This window comes from Globicephala melas, chromosome 6 (genome assembly GCF_963455315.2).
Source record: "Globicephala melas chromosome 6, mGloMel1.2, whole genome shotgun sequence".
In the NCBI taxonomy this organism is placed as follows: domain Eukaryota; kingdom Metazoa; phylum Chordata; class Mammalia; order Artiodactyla; family Delphinidae; genus Globicephala; species Globicephala melas.
In genome coordinates, this window is record NC_083319.1 from 5,264,254 (window position 1) to 5,283,283 (window position 19,030).

At 45.9% G+C, this 19,030-nt stretch overlaps 1 protein-coding gene across 11 annotated transcripts in view; it reads left to right on the forward strand.

Annotated features, from left to right (window-relative positions):
- Nucleotides 1-19,030, forward strand: part of RAPGEF1 (Rap guanine nucleotide exchange factor 1) — a 143,473-nt gene that overhangs the window by 67,228 nt on the left and 57,215 nt on the right. For 7 of the 11 annotated variants that reach the window (XM_060300262.1, XM_060300264.1, XM_060300269.1 and 4 more), the window contains exons 2-5: nucleotides 2,787-2,926; nucleotides 3,582-3,695; nucleotides 8,437-8,615; nucleotides 12,769-12,925. In XM_060300262.1, the coding sequence (XP_060156245.1) occupies nucleotides 2,787-2,926; nucleotides 3,582-3,695; nucleotides 8,437-8,615; nucleotides 12,769-12,925 (590 nt within the window). The remainder of the gene's footprint in view (nucleotides 1-2,786; nucleotides 2,927-3,581; nucleotides 3,696-8,436; nucleotides 8,616-12,768; nucleotides 12,926-19,030) is intronic. The other 4 variants (XM_060300268.1, XM_060300270.1, XM_060300266.1 and 1 more) reach the window with 1 other exon arrangement.

Genomic DNA, 19,030 nt, shown 5'->3' on the forward strand with positions numbered 1-19,030 from the left:
TGGAGCAATCACACCATCCCAGTTTACCTGCTTGGAATCCCAGGGGTGATGCAGCGTTTGAGGACTGGTGCCGAGAGCCCCTCCGACCCTGCGTTGAGCCGTTCCAGGTGAGGAGAGAGGTGCATGAGCTTCCTGTGGATTTGTGTCCACACTGGGGCTCTAAGAAGGGCTTTCTGCAGTTCTGGCCAGCAGACAGACAGCTGTGAAGCTGTGTTTGGTTTGACTCCGCTTATGAACGAAGGTCAGGCCCTGGCTTTTTCTCTTTGGTCCAGAGTGCAGTGGGTTCCTAGATAATTGCAAAGGGCAGATCGTTTATCTGATCCTGCCTGCCACCTGGAAGGTCTTTGACAAAAGAATTGAACTTTGGCCCTATGAAGTCATATGCAACACTAGTAGACACAGTGACATACCTATAATACAAGGTGCTGTGTCATTTATTTGGAAGGTTTTTTGTTTTTTGGTATTTTCGTACTTAATTGCTGGGAAGATTGAAAGGGAGTGTATTTTTTATTTTAAAAATACAGATAGGGGACTTTCCTGGTGGTGCAGTAGTTAAGAATCTGCCTGCCAATGCAGGGAACATGGGTTTGAGCCCTGGTCTGGGAAGATCCACATATCGTGGAGCAGCTAAGCCCGTGAGCCACAACTGCTGAGCCCACACTCCACAACTACTGAGCCCACGCACTGCAACTCCTGAAGCCCACGTGCTGCAACCGCTGAAGCCCACACACCTAGAGCCCACGCTCCACAAGAGAAGCTACTGCAATGAGAAGCCCGCGCACCACAATGAAGAGTAGGCCCCGCTCACCACACCTAGAGAAAGCCTGCGCGCAGCAACAAAGACGCAACGCAGCCAAAAAAAAAATACAGATGCTTCTTTTTCCATTGCATAGGATCACGTTCTCCCTAATTTTCAATCAATTTCAAGTATTTCCTGTGAATTTCTGACATTGCCTAAAGAAGCAGTCCTTTTTTTTTGGGTTTTTTTTTTTTTGTCCTTGTTGCTGCACGTGGGCTTTCTCTAGTTGCAGCAAGCAGGGACTACTCTTCGTTGTGGTGCCCAGGCTTCTCATTGCAGTGGCTTCTCTTGTTGTGGAGCGCGGGCTCTAGGTGCGTGGGCTTCAGTAGTTGTGGCACACAGGCTTCAGTGTGGCTCGAGGGCTCTAGAGTGCAGGCTCAGTAGTTGTGGCGCATGGGCTTAGTTGCTCCGCAGCATGTGGGATCTTCCCAGACCGGGGCTCGAACCCATGTCCCCTGCATTGGCAGGCGGATTCTTAACGACTGCACCACCAGGGAAACCTTCGTGGGGTATTTTTTCGTTGGTTGATTTGTTCATTTGTTGAATTAATGTTTCCTGAGCATCTTCTATGGGCCAGGTACCATGTTAGCACTGGAGATGCAAGCTTGAACAAGGCAGGTACAGCCTTCAGTGAGTTTGCATTCTTGTGAGGAGATAAACACATAAGTAAATAATTTAATAAGATGGTTTCAAACACTAGAAAGTGCTATGGTAAATGGCGAGTGGTAAATGAAGGAAGGCTGCTCATTGGGTTAGTTTTTTTTTAACAGCTTCATTGAGATATAATTCACATAACAGACTCCTTTAAAGTGTAGAATTCAATTTTTTTTTATAGTAATTCACTGGATTGTATAATGGTCACCAGATTCTAATTTTAGAACACTTTTAATCCGCCACCAAAAGAAACCTCTTACTCACTAGCAGCCCCTCTCCGTCCCTCTCCACTCTCTTCAGTCTTAGGCAACCATTAATCTACTTTCTATCTCTATAGATTTGCCTGTTCTGGACATTTCAGATATATGGAGTCGTACACTGTGTGGTCTTTGTGACTGGCCTCTTTCACTTAGCATAATGTTTTCAAGATTCATCCACGATATAGCATATCAGTACTTCACTTAAGTGTAATTTTATGCCTAAGTATTTTATTCTTTTTGATGATTGTGAATGGAAGCTTTTTAGACATTCGTTTTTTATATGTTCCTTGCTAATGTATAGAAATACTGATTTTTGTATATGATCTTGCATGTGATTTTGTATATCATCTTGTATCCTGGGAGCCCACTAAATTTGTTTATTAGTACTAGTAGTTTCTTAGTGGATTGCTTGGGATTTTTCATATACAAGATTATGTCATCTACAAATAGAGATAGTTTTATATCTTCCTTTCCAATCTGGGTGGCTTTTATTGGAGTAAGAGAGTACAAAATTGAATGACAGTAGTAAGAACGCACACCCTCATCTTGTTCCTGATCTTGGCGAGAAACCACTTAGTTTTTCAGTGTGTCCCCGAGGGTTGCAAACACCTTCGTTCTGTTTCAGTCTCCACTGCCAGCTCTGAGGCCTTACCCATGTCACTTGTTGCAGTTCCCTAAACCAGAAAACGAGAAGGTTGATTCAAAAGGGCCTTCCTTGCCAGTTCTTCCATCCAGCACTTCTGTGATTCTACTTTGGTATTCTTTCATCTTAGCCGGTTCCCTTGGACATTGGTTAGATCATCAGACAGACTCTATAAGGACACTTGGAAATATTTGCACGTTCGTTTTCCAAAGCCATTTTGACTGCTTTCAACCTAGACTAGATGGAAATTGCAAAAAATTGAAACATGCAAGCAGAAATGGTTAATGGATCCATATTTCCTTTTCTTTGTAACCCTGAACAGCTAGGGGGAAAGATTTGTTTGAGGACGATGCTCATTTCCACAAAAGGTCAAAGAACCACAGCTTCTTCCCACTGTACCTCTAAAAATCATTACCTTCTTTGTTTTCAGACTCTCAGCGTTCTCATCTCTCCTCCTTCACCATGAAGCTGATGGACAAATTCCACTCACCCAAAATCAAGAGAACGCCATCAAAGAAGGGAAAACCAGCTGAGGTGTCTGTGAAGATTCCAGAGAAGCCTGTGAACAAAGTAAGCTGACTGTCTAGGTGTTTCTCCTGGCCTTCACCTGCTTTGAGCGATGAGTTTGTGCTGTTTTTTAAGTTTATTCCCTGGGGATGGAACTTTCAGTACAGAACACCTATTCCATAGCATTCCACGGCTCCAGGCGGAGCTTTCATTGTCCCTGTGGAATATGAACCTTTAGGATGGTTGAGTGTTTCTCCTGTTAATCAGAGTCAAGCTTGGTTGGCTAGAACAGTTCTTTTCCAGCTGTGTCATCCTCTGGGCATTTAAAACAGCTCAGCTCATCATGTTCACACTCCAGGATGCTGCCTCTGTGCCCCAGAGAGGCCCACGTTGCCCACACATACTCTCTCTCTCTCTCACACACACACACACACAGAGACACAGACACACACACACACACACACACAGACAAACACACACACACACACACACACAGATTCGTGATGTCCAGAACACCCATCATTCGGCTTTAGGGCCCATGCTCTGAAACTTGCTAAACCCTTGAAACCCAGCCAAAGATGTCCTCAAACACCAGTAACCTCAGCAGGGCCAGTCAAGCCAGATGTGTTGGAACAGCTGTTGGTTTTCATCAACCCCTCCCTTCAGCCTAAAACGGCCATTTCAAGCTCTGTAGGAATCCAGGTTTCCTCTCTTCCAGGAGGCAACAGACAGATTTCTACCAGAGGGCTACCCTATCCCCTTGGATCTGGAGCAGCAGGCAGTAGAATTTATGTCCACCAGTGCTGTGGCTTCCAGGTCTCAAAGGCAGAAGGTCAGTGTGATGTTAAGAACAATTGGGTTTGCCTTGCCCTCTACTGCAGAATCCTGGCCCATGGTTTTGGGGATGGAAAAAAAATCTATTGCAATATCATTGTGTTCAGCTGGGTGGCAACTGTGGGCTTAATTGTTCAGGAAACAGTCCAAGGAGCCTTGGATAAATGTAAGAGTTTATCCAAGCCCCCATGGCCTTTGGAGAGAGCTCAGTACTCCATGGCGAAAGCTCTGGGATTTTGGGGATTGGTTTGGGTGTGCTGCTTGGGTCCAACGGGTTCGGGGGAAGCGGGTGAATCTCATCTCTTAAGACCAGCTGTTCTTTCCTTGAGTTGCTAAGGTGATCTGGATAGTTGAGAAAAGGAAGGGCATCTAAAGTGTAAGGTACTCTGTTAACTATCTCCCGAGACTCCTGAGTGTGATGATACTGTGCGGAACCAGCGCTCTCAGAGCCAGGGACACCTTTTGTGCCGCTAACATGTACCAAGCCTTTTTTAGCCCCATGCTATGTGCTTTACACTCGTTCTCTCACTTAATTCTCATTATAACCCTGGAAGGTGGAAACTTATCTTGCAGAAAAGGAAGCTGGGAGTATGGAGATATTAAACGTTTGGGCAAAGTCACACGAAGAGTAGTGATGCTGAGATTTGAACACAGGTCATGACATCAAGTCGAAACTCTCTCGATGCTACAGTTACTCTTTATGAAAGTCAATTTATTTTTTAATATCTAAGAAATCTAATGTTAGCTCCCACACGTAACTGAACATAAAAACAAAATTAAACTCAGCAGTGTAAAATAAAGACAAGCCTTGTAGATAAGTAGATTCTGAACCCTTCAGTGACTGTCCACAGTGTAGTTTGTAGAACTGTTGTCACAGCTGTCAATTTAATGCCACTAGCAAACACTACCCTGTTATATAAACACATAACTCTTGAATTTTGCAGTGTATCTACTTTTGTTTTTATGTTGACCAGCAGAATATCTTAAGTCTAGTTAAAAGTGGAGAAAATAGGTTTTAAGTCCAGAGTCTTTGTTGAATAATCGTTTTTCCTGCCCCATCTGTTAAGAAAAAGAGGCTATAGAGAGCAAGAATGAAATATACGGTGTTTGCCAGATTGATCTAAATTCCAGATTGAAGAAGAGTAATAAAGTGGAAGATTTGGTCTGTACCACAATTATTTTTTATTGCAATCTGTTTAGCAACCCCTTGGAACTGGGTTTTATATTAAACGCCAGGAAGAGTGTCACTTGTCATCTGACACTAGTCCAGGCAGCCCGGAGTAAAATGATTTACTAACCACTGTGTTTTGCTAGTGAACTCTGATAAGAAACTGTTTCAGCCGCTCACTTCTTGGAATTTTTCCCCCTTTCTTCATCACTCCAAGAGAGGTCATAGGGGAAATTTGATGCTCAAGTACCCTTTCCTTAGTGGGGGTTTCTGCAAACTCCAGGGGACATTTGGCAATGTCTGGAGACATTTTTGGTTGTCACAACTAGGAGATTGAAGCAGGTGCTACTGGCATCTGTTGGCTGGAGGCCAGGGGTGCTGGTAAACATCGTACAATACAGAGCACAGCAACCCTGCCTCCCCCCCCACCCCAACAAAGGATTTTCTGTCCTAAAATGTCAGTGCCATGGCTGAGAAACTGTTCTCTGGGAAGGAGCTATAGATGTGATCTTCACCCAAGGAAGAGTGTTACCCTGGTTTCTGGTCATTGCCCTTTAAGAAGGGTTGAATTACTGTGCTCTGCCCCAGGCCACCTGCATGAGACAAAGTGAGTATAAACCCATGGTGGAGGCCCACAGTCAGAACAGGAAGTGTTGGGAAATCTGCCGGGGTGTGTGAACGTAGCCGACTCTGTCATTCGCCATCATCCTTAATTATCACTTACTAGCTGTCTTACGACTTAGTATTTCCATGTATATTCTCATTTCCCCAGGTTATTACATGGGAAATTGCAACTCAGGTAGACAGAAATAGATTTGGATCCATCTACAACTTACTACAGGTCTCTCTTTGCCCGGGCCCTATCCTGGGTGATTTCACGCGCCGTCTTACTTACTCCTCACCTTGACCACGTGCACAAGCTTTCACTCTTCCCAGTATACAGAGAGTGTGGGCTCTGGCCCAAGTTTTCTTAATCAAAATCTCTTCCTTCCTTAATTTTATGAAGTGCTTCCATATGCATTCTCACCCAGCCCCCCACACGAACCTCTTTAGATCACCCAGGGCAGGCGTTATTCTCCCCATTTTGCAGATGAGGAGCCTGAAGCCCAGCAGTGCCTTTGGGTCGAGGCCCTTCCCCAGCACCGCTGGCCTCATGTAGTTTCCAGGTTTGTTTGCACCAGTGGTGGCATCTAACCCCTGACGCAGGAGCCGGTGTGCAGGTGGATGCAGCTGCCTCTCTGAGGCCTCGGCCTCAGGTTCCCTGTTCCTGGGGGTGTTCGGTCTGGGTGTCTCATTGTAAACTCTTCCGACTGCTGGCTGTGTTTTGCGAGAAGCCATAGTTTAACAGCTGATGGGCTAGGGGAATGCACAGCGTTCAGAGGCCATTAATTCTGGGAGTGGAATTTGCTGGAGAGTTAATGGATGAAACCTGACTCTGCCAGGTTGTCGGCTCCTTTATTAGGAGCCCAGGGCAGCCCGGCTCTTCAGTGGCTCATTTGATCTCTCTGCAAATGACAGGAGAGTTCTCTTTTTTTCTGTGAAGTGCCTTGCCGCTTTTGGACGGCTCCCATCTCCAGATTAGCCCCTTTCTCCCTAGCAAGCCTCGTGACACATTTTCTTAAAATGTTTCCTGCTTCCCCCCCAACGTTTTGTCACTGCTGGCTCCTTGCGCGTCCTGATGTGCTGAGATGGCAGTGTCGTAGCCAGAGTCCTCTTGCTCAACTGGCCAGAGTGGTTTTAGTCACATTTGATGTCTGCAAGGCACCATGAGTTCCTTCATACTGAGGTTCCTCTCAGCCCCGTGTAGGCCATGGCGAAGCAGAGCGCTCTGGGCCACGAGGTGGAGAAGCAAGTGCCTGGCTCTTGGAAACACACAGTAAATAAACAAACGTGTCAGGTAGTGAGAAGAGAAAACTAAGTGACAGCAAAGAGGCCACAGTGATGGAGATGGGGAAGGGGTGTCTCTTTCCTCCCTTGGAGAAATGTATCATGGTGGCCTGCAGGGTACCTCTTGGGAAGTGCCCCCACTGAGACAGATCAGATCGGGTTTTTGAAAGTTGTCTGACGAAAGGAGCTAATTATTTCCTGATTCCATTTATATATTTTTCCTTTGATATTCCCATAAAATCCACTATTGAAATTTTTTATTTAAAATGACATTCCTCATTATTTTAAAAGAGCTGGTGTTCAGAATCATAATCACTTTTCATTGTGTATCACTTTTTTATATATTTATATAGTTGTGTTTGTTTTTTGTTTTTTGGGGGTTTTTTTGCGGTACGCAGGCCTCTCACTGTTGTGGCCTCTCCCATTGCGGAGCACAGGCTCCGGACGCGCAGGCTCAGCGGCCATGGTTCACGGGCCCAGCCGCTCCGTGGCATGTGGGATCCTCCCGGACCGGGGCACGAACCCACGTCCCCTGCATCGGCAGGCGGACTCTCAACCACTGCGCCACCAGGGAAGCCCTTATATAGTTTTAAATCTACTTTTTCTAGAAATTATCTTCTTGTTCTCGGTAGTTTTTATTTGAATATTCTCTGGACCTCAAAGAGCCCACAGGTGGCAGTTTTCCTCATACGTACCACTCGTAATTTGCCCTGGACGTGTAATCAATTCTACTTGAGTAGATTATCCATTTTTGGATTTATCCATTTTATAGATTATTCTTGATCTCCCTTTCCCTGCCAGCCAGCTGGGACCTGGGTTGTTGACATTAGGGTCAGTATAAGGAGAGGTTGGAGAAAGAAACCAAAGGGGTGCGTTTGCCCACTGTCTGTGCATCAGGGCATCCCACAGTCAAGGAGAAAAGGTCTGGGTGTGGGAACGTGAGTGCTGGGAAGTACAGGACCCTGTGTTTTAGTTTCCTCCTAGGCGGGCTTTCCTCAGGGGCAGAGGGACCCTGTGTGCTGTTAGCACATATGCTGCAGGAGTAGTGATTGAATTGTTGCCATCTGTCCAGCTTCTTCACCTTTTCACCCCAGCACGTCCTGCCCCTTCTAACCCCAGGGTTTCCAGGTCCTTTGGGAGAGCCATATCATTTCATTGAGAGGGGCTGCATCTCTGGTCAAATGTGGGAATCTAGTGAGGAGTCCTGGGAGAGTGGATTCTGAGCACTAATGCCTCTGACCAGTCTTACACAGCCCCTAGGACCTTGAAAGGCCTTGATTTGACTTACTGGATAGATACACACGTTGGGACTTAACTGTTGGTTCTGTAAGCATCCTGCAGCCATCAGCAAATTAGTCCTCACTACACTTACTGAGTTTAGTGGTGACTTCTCAGTGTGGTTGAGGCGGAGACCCCAGGGCAAATCAGTCTCTGTCCGGGAAGGGAGTTAGGAATATCTAAACAACCTTTCTCAGTCAGCCCCTTCTTCTTCCTTCAAGTCTAGCCTCTGTATCCTGATTGCAATCCTTAGAAAAACAATTTGGCTTGCTTTCTGCAGCAAGAAGCCTTTTCCATTGGTGTCAATCTCAAACTAGTTTGCAGGAAATTTTATTTTATTTATTTATTTTAAAATTGCTCCCTTTAATCTCTCTCCTCCCTCCTTACTCTTAACGTTTCCTTTCAGAACCTGAGCTGGCTGGAAGAGAAAGAGAAGGAGGTTGTCAGTGCCTTGCGCTACTTTAAGACCATTGTGGACAAAATGGCTATTGATAAGAAGGTACTGGAGATGCTTCCAGGGTCTGCCAGCAAGGTGCTGGAGGCCATCTTACCCCTGGTGCAGAGCGACCCTCGAATTCAGCACAGGTGAGTTGCTCTGGGCTGTGTCAGAGCAGTGGAGGCCTAGTGGCACCTTGGTTCAGGGGCGTTTCACACTCAGTGTTTCTAGGACCAGTGAGGAGTGCCAGGAGGAGAAGGAGCCCTCCCACGCCCTGCCCCCACCCCTACCCCATGGCTATCGCTTGGTATTCTTCCAAGGTTGAGGTCATCATTGTTACTCATGAGGCCTCAACACTGAGGAAGATCGCCACCATTGCTAGGGATGTAGCCACGCTGTAAGTCTGTGGTTATTTTTTCGTACTAGCCAGCTCATTGGCAATAATCACATTGATTTGGACCCATTTCTCCCAGTACCCTATGTTAACCATAGTTTATTATGACATTAAATCCTGCCAATATCTAACCTATTGGAGACCTTGGCTGCTTAGATTATTAGGCCAAAAGAGGTAGAGAAGAATCCCATTAGAGCATGGATTAGTGAAACATTTAATTGTATCAAGCCAGGTCCTCCCAAACAGCACCTGGATTCATTGGAAGCCAGGTATGGAAGTGTAGTCAGCTTTTGTGGGGTAATGCTTTTATTGCTAGAGTTCGTTTTCCTCTGAAAGGTTAGTGAGCGGCTTGCCCCTGTGTTTGTTGTTAAATACAGAAAGGAAAGCAGTATTAAATGTAATCTTCAGCGAGAGCCTATCAGGAGCTTCTTCCTGAGAGGCTGTCAGATGCCTGCTGGCGTTGTTTTTCTTCCCTGGTACCTGTTCAGGATAAACATCTCTCTGTTTCAGTTCCTCAAGATGGTTTAGTGTCCTTGTAGCCCCATGAGGCTAAGCTTTTGTAAACTGCTTTCAGAACTTGACAGTGAAGTACATAGTTTTCTTCTTCTGGGAGATAAAACAGTATCTTTATTTCCAAGAAGCTCTCTGCCCTGGAGCTTCTGCTGACCCCTGTAGATGGTGGTCTTTTGGCTGGAAGCTCACTGAAGCCACTTGGCAGGGAAGGATAAGGCGTTGGTAGGGCTTTGCTCTGCCCTGTCTTCACTTTCCAGGCCAGGCTGCTGTCATGTACAAGAAGCCTCTGAGGAAGCGAGTCCCTTTGGTGCCTTGTTCAGTTGCTCCATATGGAGGACTCTGTGAGACCAGCACCATGCTTTTCCAATAGGTAGCCCAGTGCCCAGCTTGTAGACAGGCCCGGGGCTGTTCTCCTTTGAGGAAACGTGCTTAACAGTATGCTGGGTTTCAGACGCACAGGTAGCTTTCATGAAATGCTCTCATACACTTCTCATGGGATGGACCTACCGTGGGAGAGTTCAGATCTGAAAAAATCAACTCCCCTACTGTATGACAGTGCTGATTTGATGGTACCGAGTGGAAGCTCTGTTTGACTTTGAAGGAGGGAGACTTACAAGAGTTGCACTTCCTGGGGGAGGATATGCTGCAGCTGGACCTGAAGGAAGGGCAGGATTTGAATTGGCAGTGGGGGCAGGAGAAGGAGAAGAGCAAAGGAACTGAGGCCAGCGGGCACAGTGTGCCCGGCAGGGACGAGACCAGCCGTCCTGTGAGCAGAGTGTGATCACACCAGGGCGCCGACGGGCGGCGCTGTGGGAAATGAGGGCGGATCCCCTCACGTGCCAGGCCTCTTTGGGAGCGTCCAGGACAGTCACCTTCACTGAGCCCTGTAACAGCGTTGACAGGGCACTGCTGCTAGGACTGTCGCTTCCTGCAGTGTCAGCCAGCAACTCTGCTTGGGAAGTTACTTTCTAGACATGCAGGCCCTGGAAGAATTGACCACGTAATAGGACAATGGTCTGGGGCATTTTTTGTCCATGGGGAGGTTTTGTAATTACTTTATAGTTGACAAAAATTACTTGCTGTCTATAACAGTTTTCTAGAGGGGAAAGGAGAAATGCCTGGGTGTGGCCATAAGGAATAATGTTTTCTTTTTTTTTCTTTGTAGTCCTTTGGCTAATACCATTTAAGGGATTTGTTCCTCCTGAAATTCTTCCAAAGCCCGTTGATGATACTTTTATTGATCTCCCTGAGATGATCTAAAATGCTCCTCAAATGTTTCTTTTAGCTTCCTTCCATCATCTCATCCTCCTGTGCATTTGTTAGCTGGGAGGGTGTTTTCTTGCCTCTTCTCTGTGGGTTGGGCCCTAGCAGGTAGGCTCTTCGCCACGCTCCCCTAGGTTCCGAGGGCAGTGGTGACGGACCTGTGAACAAGCGGCTGGCTGTTCAGCGTGGGCAATGAATGGAGGCTTTTCCTAACGGTGGAACATTCAGAGATGTTTGAGAGCAGGATCCCTGCTTGCCCTCAGTGCAGACAGCTTTGCTCCATTTCAGAAACAGACCAACGACTGGTCCACTGGACATTTTGATGGTACAAGACCCTCCTTCCTTTTTTAATGTCCTTCCCGTGACATTAAGACACAGGAATATTCTTCTTGCAAGCTCACAATGTGAAGGGTGGACACAATTACCAACATTTTTAGGTGCTTTCAGGGAAATGTTAACATCCAGTGCAGGTAGGAATTAAGTATCACGTAAAAGTGACCCCTCCCACCTCTTTCATTTAATAATTGCGGGTGGGAGGCCACAGTCTTTGTTTCAAGAGGCCTAGCCTGGCCTTGCCAGGGAGGAGGAACAGAGCTGCTAGAAGCACACCCCCCTTCAGGACGACGCCATCTATGGTCCGGCCCCCCGGCAGGTCTGCAAGTTGTGTTTTATTCTCTCAGTCCTCCTTCGGAAGAGAATAGGTCTGACACCAAACACTTTTCGTTTGTGTCGTCCTCTAAAGCAGCCAGACCCTGGCTTTCTTGGGGTTCCTTTTGTAAAGTTTTCTTGTTTTTAATGGGGCTTGAGGAGCTGCTTTCATTCTTTCTGACTCTTCTTTCCTCCCGCCGGAACATGCACGGAGCCGAGTGAATGGCTAAGTGGAGACTTCAGACCTCCTGGAAATTCTCTTCCTCCTTACCTGATTCTGAAGAGCTTCTCATTAGAGCATTGTTTGGTTCAGGCTTTTTTTTTTTTTTAATGTCTTTGTTTTTAGAACCTGTTTTAATCATATCTTACAGTATTATATATTTTTCTCAAAATTATATCTTTGGGGAAAAAGTATATCTTTGGCTCCTAAATGTCTGCCTCATTCTTTTTTTTTTTTAAGTGGAGGAGGTAGCATCCCACATATTTTCTACATTTTTGCTCTACCTCTGTTGTAATACATAATATTTAAAATGGCAAAATAATCCTTTCCATAAATCCTAGGGAAAAGTATCTTTAGTTGTTTAAAAATACGTGGAAGATATAAAACTTCTTCATTTTGGCCTCCACTCTACAGTCGTTGGGGCCTCCAGATGTGCTCAGGGCTTCTGTTTTGAGTTGTTGGCGTCATAGTGAAGTTGGTACCTCCTCCCCCCACCTACCGTCACCACAGGTCACCTCACCTCTGACTTGTCCTCCTTAAAATACTCCTCATTAGTGCATTCCTCTGACATCTCAGCCATGGTTTATTGCAGGGGATGGTGAAGCTGAGCCCATGTTAGAAGGAATTCTAGTAAATTTCAGATCTCTTTGAGCTCATGTTTAAAGACTGTTCCTTGGGACTTCCCTGGCAGTCCAGTGGTTAAGGCTCTGTGCTTCCACGGCAGGGGGTGCAGATTCGACCCCTGGTCAGGGAACTAAGATCCAAAAAAAATTTTTTAATAGAAATAAAGGCTGTTCCTTTAAAGGATCCTGCCTGCTAAAGTTCCACAAACCTGTTGACTCCTTGTGACACAATATAACATGAATTTTTATCTAATTCAGAACAAGAAGTGTACAACAGTCTGACCTACTAGAAGGAGAGGAAGATGAGGCACTCCTTGAGAGATGTTATCAGAATCTCGTGGAGGATGTGAAGTTTGAAAAAGCATATTAACTATCATGGTGGAATTTTTATACATTATATATGAGAAATGAAAAAAACTTTATAACAGACTGGAAGATAAAGCTCCACAGAATCTTCATGGGATGTAAGGAAATAGATTCAGGGAGGAAAAGTTTATTAAAAGGAGGTGCAGATCTTATAGGAAGAAGGGTTGAGAAACCCTAGTCACTGAGAAGCTAGTTCTCTGCTAAACAGATGACGTAAAGTGATGGTCACGCTTTAGATTTTTAATATTCTTTTAAAAATCTTCTTCTACCTCTAGCTCAGCCCTCTCCTCCTGCTATAGCCGAGTGTACCAAAGTCTCGCCAACCTCATTCGTTGGTCTGACCAAGTGATGCTAGAAGGTGTGAACTCAGAAGATAAAGAGATGGTGACAACCGTGAAGGGGGTCATCAAAGCCGTGCTGGACGGAGTGAAGGTACGTGCAGGTTCCAGACGGTCCTCATCAGGGGCTGGGAGCACCCTCCCTGCTGGGTGTTTGTCACATGAGAACTTGTTCCTGAACTTTGTACATTAGAGTGCACATCTTCCAGTGTTTCTGCTGTTGGGTGCTGCTCTGTCCCACAGCTGTTTCTCCGTGGTACAGGTGACTCTTACAGGAATATAACCTTTGGAGTACTCGTCCTGATAGTTAGAAGAGCTTCCAGAAGCAGTCAGCCTTTACTGGGCCTTGTGTTAAATCTACAGGTAGTCTTTATACTACAGCTCTGGCTGTGCACGCTTGCCGGCTAGATGAAGTCCAGTGGAAATTGCTTTTGCACTGACTTTTAGCAAAACTCCCAGCATGTCAACTGCTACCTTTTCATGTTCTAAGAACTTCTGGGATTCTTAGTAGAAAAGCAGGATTGACGTGAGTAAGAAATGAAACCAACTGTACTTGGAATCCATGATGTGGTCTGTGTATTTACTACCCAGGGAAGTCAGAAATGGCGGAATAGGAAATTATGAATCATCGCTACGGCGGGAAGTGAAGTCCTTCGAGGTTCTGGAATTGAGGTCCAAGGGACAAACCTTAATTGAGAAAATAAGTCCCAGTGGATGAGGAGCAGGGGATGATGTAGGGCGTGAAACAGTGAGATCCTGTGGGTTGGGACGGGGCTGTGAGCGGTGGGAATGGGAGGCCGGATAATGTAGTGGAAAGCGGGCTAGACTAGAGTAGAGCCCAGCTAGATTGGAATCCCAGGTTCACCACTTACTAGTCTGTGAACTTGAGCAATTTACTCAAGTGCTCCGTACCTTAGTTAACTCATCTACAAAATACATGCAGTTGTGGTACCCTGTGTCATGGGGTTGTAGGAAGGATTAAATTAGTTAATACATATAAAGCTTTTAGAACTATGCTGGGCATACTAAACACTCAGATCTTAGCTGCTGTTTATTATTAATTATGTGGTGCTAGATGTATGCTTTGCAAACAGGTCTCTTGGCTTGAAAAACTGTGTTCTCTTCCTTTCTAGACCCTCCAGTACAAAACTGTGGCCAAGGTACTTACCCTAGGTCCAAACAATTCCTTCCCCACTCAACCATGCCATTAGACTCCTGAATGCTGCCTCCTTGGATTGACATTCCCCAGAAGCTCTGGAGAGTAGAATAAGGACCCCCAACGGGTAAAAATTACAGATGGGAGGCTAAGAAAGCATTGCTGGACATTACACACTGCTCCGGAATGAACCGCGTTGGCTGGTGCGGTCTGGGCGGCTCCCCACCTCCAATACTGTGTGAACAGGGCTGCTGTGTCTGCTGGGGCTTTATGGAGCTCACGTAGAGGGAGGCTTGACCGGGCGGCATCATAGCGTGTCCTCCGACAGTTCCCCGTTCTCTTCACTCCCCACGGTTACTAGGTTACTAGGTCCTGCACGATCGGTTTTGGCTGGTGAGACTTAAGGATGTAGCCCAGGGTGGCTGCTGTGTGGGACCTGACGTTGCTTTCCAGACCTGGCGCCCAGTCACACATTCTCCCATTCCAGCCTCCCGGCGGCTCTCTGAGGCCAGCAGGGCAAGTGAGACGTGACCTGGGTCCCACTTCACCATGGGGGGGTGTGCGCTTCGGGCTCGCCTCACCTGGCTCTTCCTGTCCAGGCTTCTGGAAATGCTGTTATTGGCAAGTGTTATTTTTCAGGTGACATTGTTAAGGCTTCCTTCTACCAAATTGATTATAATTAGATGTTTCGAAACAAGTCAGAACATCCAAAATAGAAGAGAGAGAGTTAAGCGTGAAGCTTTGTGACATTCCCAAGTGCATTTCCTTTATGGAATCATTAACGTGCCACTGTATCAGCTGAAAAATTGTCTAAAAGAAAAGTTTCTCAGATTTTTCAAATCGACCAGGATAAGAGAGGGGGAGGGAGAGAGAAAGCGAGAGATACCTATTGATTATGAGCCTGCCAGCGTCCGCACTCTTCCATAATTGTTTTTAAAATATTGTAACCAGAACAAAGGTTCTCTAGGTGAGGAGCTCTGTACGTTAAATTTTGTTTCATTTATTCAAGAAGCGTTTATTGAGAAACTCCTGTGTGCGGGGCAGCGTGATAGAATTGGGAATATAGTGGTAAACAAAACTGGCACCGTCCCTGACCTGATGGAGCTTAGAATCTAAAGGCGGAAAAGGACAGCGATCAAAAACTTGTAATTGTATAATTATAACCAGGACTGGTGCTATAAAGGAAGAATGGCGTGTGGTCTTACTTGGGTGTAGGGGGGACCTTCAATTTCAGGGTGATCAGAGACACTTCCCCAGGGAGAGACAGGCAGGCTAAAGCCTAAAGGATGAGCAGGAGCTGGCCTGTGTCGCTAGGAGTTTTTCATAGTTGGAGTCAGTCAAGGCCACAGGGACGATTTAGATACTGTAATGTTGGCGTTTGCTGTTAAGGTCTCAACTGTAATCATAGCTAACGTGTACTACCCACTTAATGCTTATAACGACCTCCAAGGTGGGTGTGATCCCCTCCTTCACAGATGTGGAAACAGTCTCAGGCAGACCAGTAGTCAGTGGCAAGGGCATGATTCACACCCAGGCCTGCTGGACCCCAGACCCTGTGTTCTCACCATCACCCTCAGCTGCCACCCACAAGGAGGAAGATTCATGGTTCGGCCCAAGGGATTCAGTGTGTCTCCCCTCCAGGCCAGCTGGCCTCCAGCCGCTCTCGCTGTCCCCGTCAGGCTTAGGACACCTTATAAGCTCCTGTCCTCATGGTGTGAGGGAGCTTCAGTGGGCTAGGAGGGACAGGACTGTGCAGAGGCGAGCTACATCCATGAGGGTGTCATCATCCCACTTGGAGGGAAAGTGTTGGCATGTTCCTGTAAACTGACTCACCATCTTCCAAGTTACTCATTCACTCGTTAAATGGAATTTTGCTTTTGAGGGTTGTAAAAGTGTTGTAAAGCAGGATTACTTTGTTTTTGTCCCTGAATGTGCAGTACCATCTATCATTTAAACCCCCATGTAAATGCCACTTGTTAGCTCTGTAACCTTGGGCAACTTAACTCAGGTCGAAGGATGGACCTCTCTTATTATCTAATCTGACCCAGGCAGGTGCTTTACCAATGGGAGCCTGAGACTCAGATGGTCATGACCGTCTGGTAGGAATTCAAAGGCCCTCACTTTCCCTTTGCTGTAGGAACCACCTCCAGCCTAGGTCTTGGCTGTTGGAGGACTGAGCTTCTCAAGGTCAAACAGAAACACGAGTTTGTCCTTTCAAAACCAAGACCCCAACTCTTCCTAATTTCACCTTTTCTTCTTATCTCAGATGTACAGCTTCTTAACCCATCTCTCTGGACTCTGCTTTACCATCTCTGCAGACCTTCTTGGATCTCCCTTCTAAGACCTCCAGCCTCTTCCCCCACGAGAGAGAGAGAGAGAGAGAGAGAGAGAGAGAGAGAGAGAGACACACACACACACACACACACACACACGTTTTTTCAATTGGAAGAAAAAAAAACACTGACCTGGGGGGAAACTTTGGAATACTTGCAGTTCTGTCATTTAACCATCACCACCCAAAAAATTAGGCTTGTATACCAGATTCACCTTGAATAGCAGGAATATTTTGAAAGAAATATTTTCCTGACTGTATCAGTTAGGGTTAGACTTGACTGCAAGAAAATCCAGAATAATACTGGCTTCAAAAGATAGAACTTTATTTCTCCTTCACGTATAAGAAGCCTACAGATAGGCAGACAGTCCAAGGCTAGCGTGGCATTTTCACAAAATGGCCAGGGATGTGGTCTCCTATCCTGCTTTCCCACCATCTTCACACATGGATTCCACCTCATGGTCCAAAATGGCTGTTACAGTCTCCATGAATTATGACTCCATTCCACCTAGCCAGGAAGAAAAGAGAGTAGGAAGTTGTGGCTTCTCCATTTAGGGGTGCTTCCTCAAAGGCCTCACAGAACTTTCACTTAACATTTTATTGGCCAGAACTTGGTCATATGCCCAAGTAAAATTCTGTTAATAAGGAAGAGCAGATACTGTGGGGCAACTAGCTATCTCTACCACACTGACATTTCAGATGAGCCACCTCTTTTATTCCTTGATCAGCCTATTTTAAAATTCTTATTTATGGGCTTCCCTGGTGGCGCAGTGGTTGAGAGTCCGCCTGCTGATGCAGGGGACACGGGTTCGTGCCCCGGTCCGGGGGGATCCCACATGCCGCGGAGCGGCTGGGCCCGTGAGCCATGGCCGCTGGGCCTGCGTGTCTGGAGCCTGTGCTCCGCAGCAGGAGAGGCCACAACAGTGAGAGGCCCACGTACCGCCCAAAAAAAAAAAAAAAAATCTTATTTATGATGAATTTCAGACATTTGCAAAAAAGAGAACAGTATAACGTAGCCCCATCACAGAACTTCCACAGTTGGCCAGTCTTGTTTCTTCCAGACCTCTTCCTACTCCCCTGGATTATTTGGAAGCGAATTCCAGGCATCATGCCCATTCACCTGTAAATACCTTAGCGCATATCTCTAGAATAAGGCAAACTTTTTCTGTAAAGGGCCAGGTAGTAAATATTTTAGGCTTCTGGGGCTACACATAGTCTCTACTGCATATTGGTCTGTTGCATATTCTTTGTTTGTTTTAATTTAATTTTTTTAAGCAAAGCATTCTTACCTTGAGGGCCTTACAGAAGCAAGCCCTGGGCTGGATTTGGCCTTCAGGGTATAGTTTGCTGATTTCAAACAGTTTGGTTTTCAATTTCAGATCCAGATAAACTCCAAACACTATAACTCATTAATATTTGTCTAAAGTTCTCCCTTCTCTGTATTTTTCTCCTTGCAACTTGTTTGGTTTTTTTTTTAGGGAAGGATTCTTTCTCTGAGAAGTCTCCCACACTCTGGTTTTGCTGATTACATCTATGCAGTGTTATTTAACATGTTCCTCTGTCCCTTGAATTTCCTGCAAAACTAGGCTGAATCAGGTTCATGTTTTTGCATCTAGAAGAATGTTTCCTAGGTGCTGCCGTGCACTTCCTTCTAGAGGCATCTTTCCTTTTTTGATGTTAATAGCCGTTGATGGTTATTGCCTAGATGGGTTAATTCCTTGGGAGTTGCAAAATGATGACATTATACTTCTTTCTGCCATCCCTTCCTCATTCCTTAGCTGGAATACACTAAAAGAGACCTCCCCTTGTCAGTCAGGGTTATCCTGTGTTATAATTCTCAGGGGGAAAGGCAGGATCAGTGCTTAATTCCTTCCTTCATTTACCAGTTATCAAAATGAGTGTTTCTTAGTATCATCTAACATGACCATTGGATTGAGGTTTTGGGGTTTTTTAAAATTTATTTATTTGTATTTATTTATTTTTGGCCGTGTTGGGTCTTCGTTGCTGCGCACAGTCTTTCTCTAGTTGCGTCGAGCGGGGGCTACTCTTCATTGGGGTGCGCGGGCTTCTCATTGCGGCGGCTTCTCTTGTTGCGGAGCACGGGCTCTAGGCACGCAGGCTTCAGTAGTTGTGGCACGCAGGCTTCAGTAGTTGTGGCTCGTGGGCTCTAGAGCGCAGGCTCAGTAGTTGTGGCGCACGGGCTTAGCTGCTCTGCGGCATGTGGGATCTTCCCGGACCAGAGCTCGAACCTGTGTACCCTGCATTGGCAGGCAGATTCTTAACCACTGAACCACCGGGGAAGCCCTGGATTGAGTTTTTTAATATAGCATTCTGAACTCAGGGATGTAAATAAACATAGTTTATATGTCCCGTCCATTGCAGTTATTATCCTTAGTGATGCTCAAGTCCCATCTTTGAACAGTGACAGCTTCTTCAGATTGTTTCCTGAGTTCATTTTGACGTGACCCCAGAAGTCTTTGATCGTTTTCTCACTTTGGGATATGAAAAGGTGTTCCAGGTTCATCTTACTTACTTGTGTGTGTATGTGGTAATAGCTTTATTGAGATATAAAGCCCATACTGTACAGTTCACCCAGTTTAAAACGATTTAGTGATTTTTAGTATATTCACAGAGCTGTGCAGCCCTCACCACAGTCAACTTCAGAACATTTTCATTGCCTCAGAAAGTAACCCCATACCCTTTGTACTCTC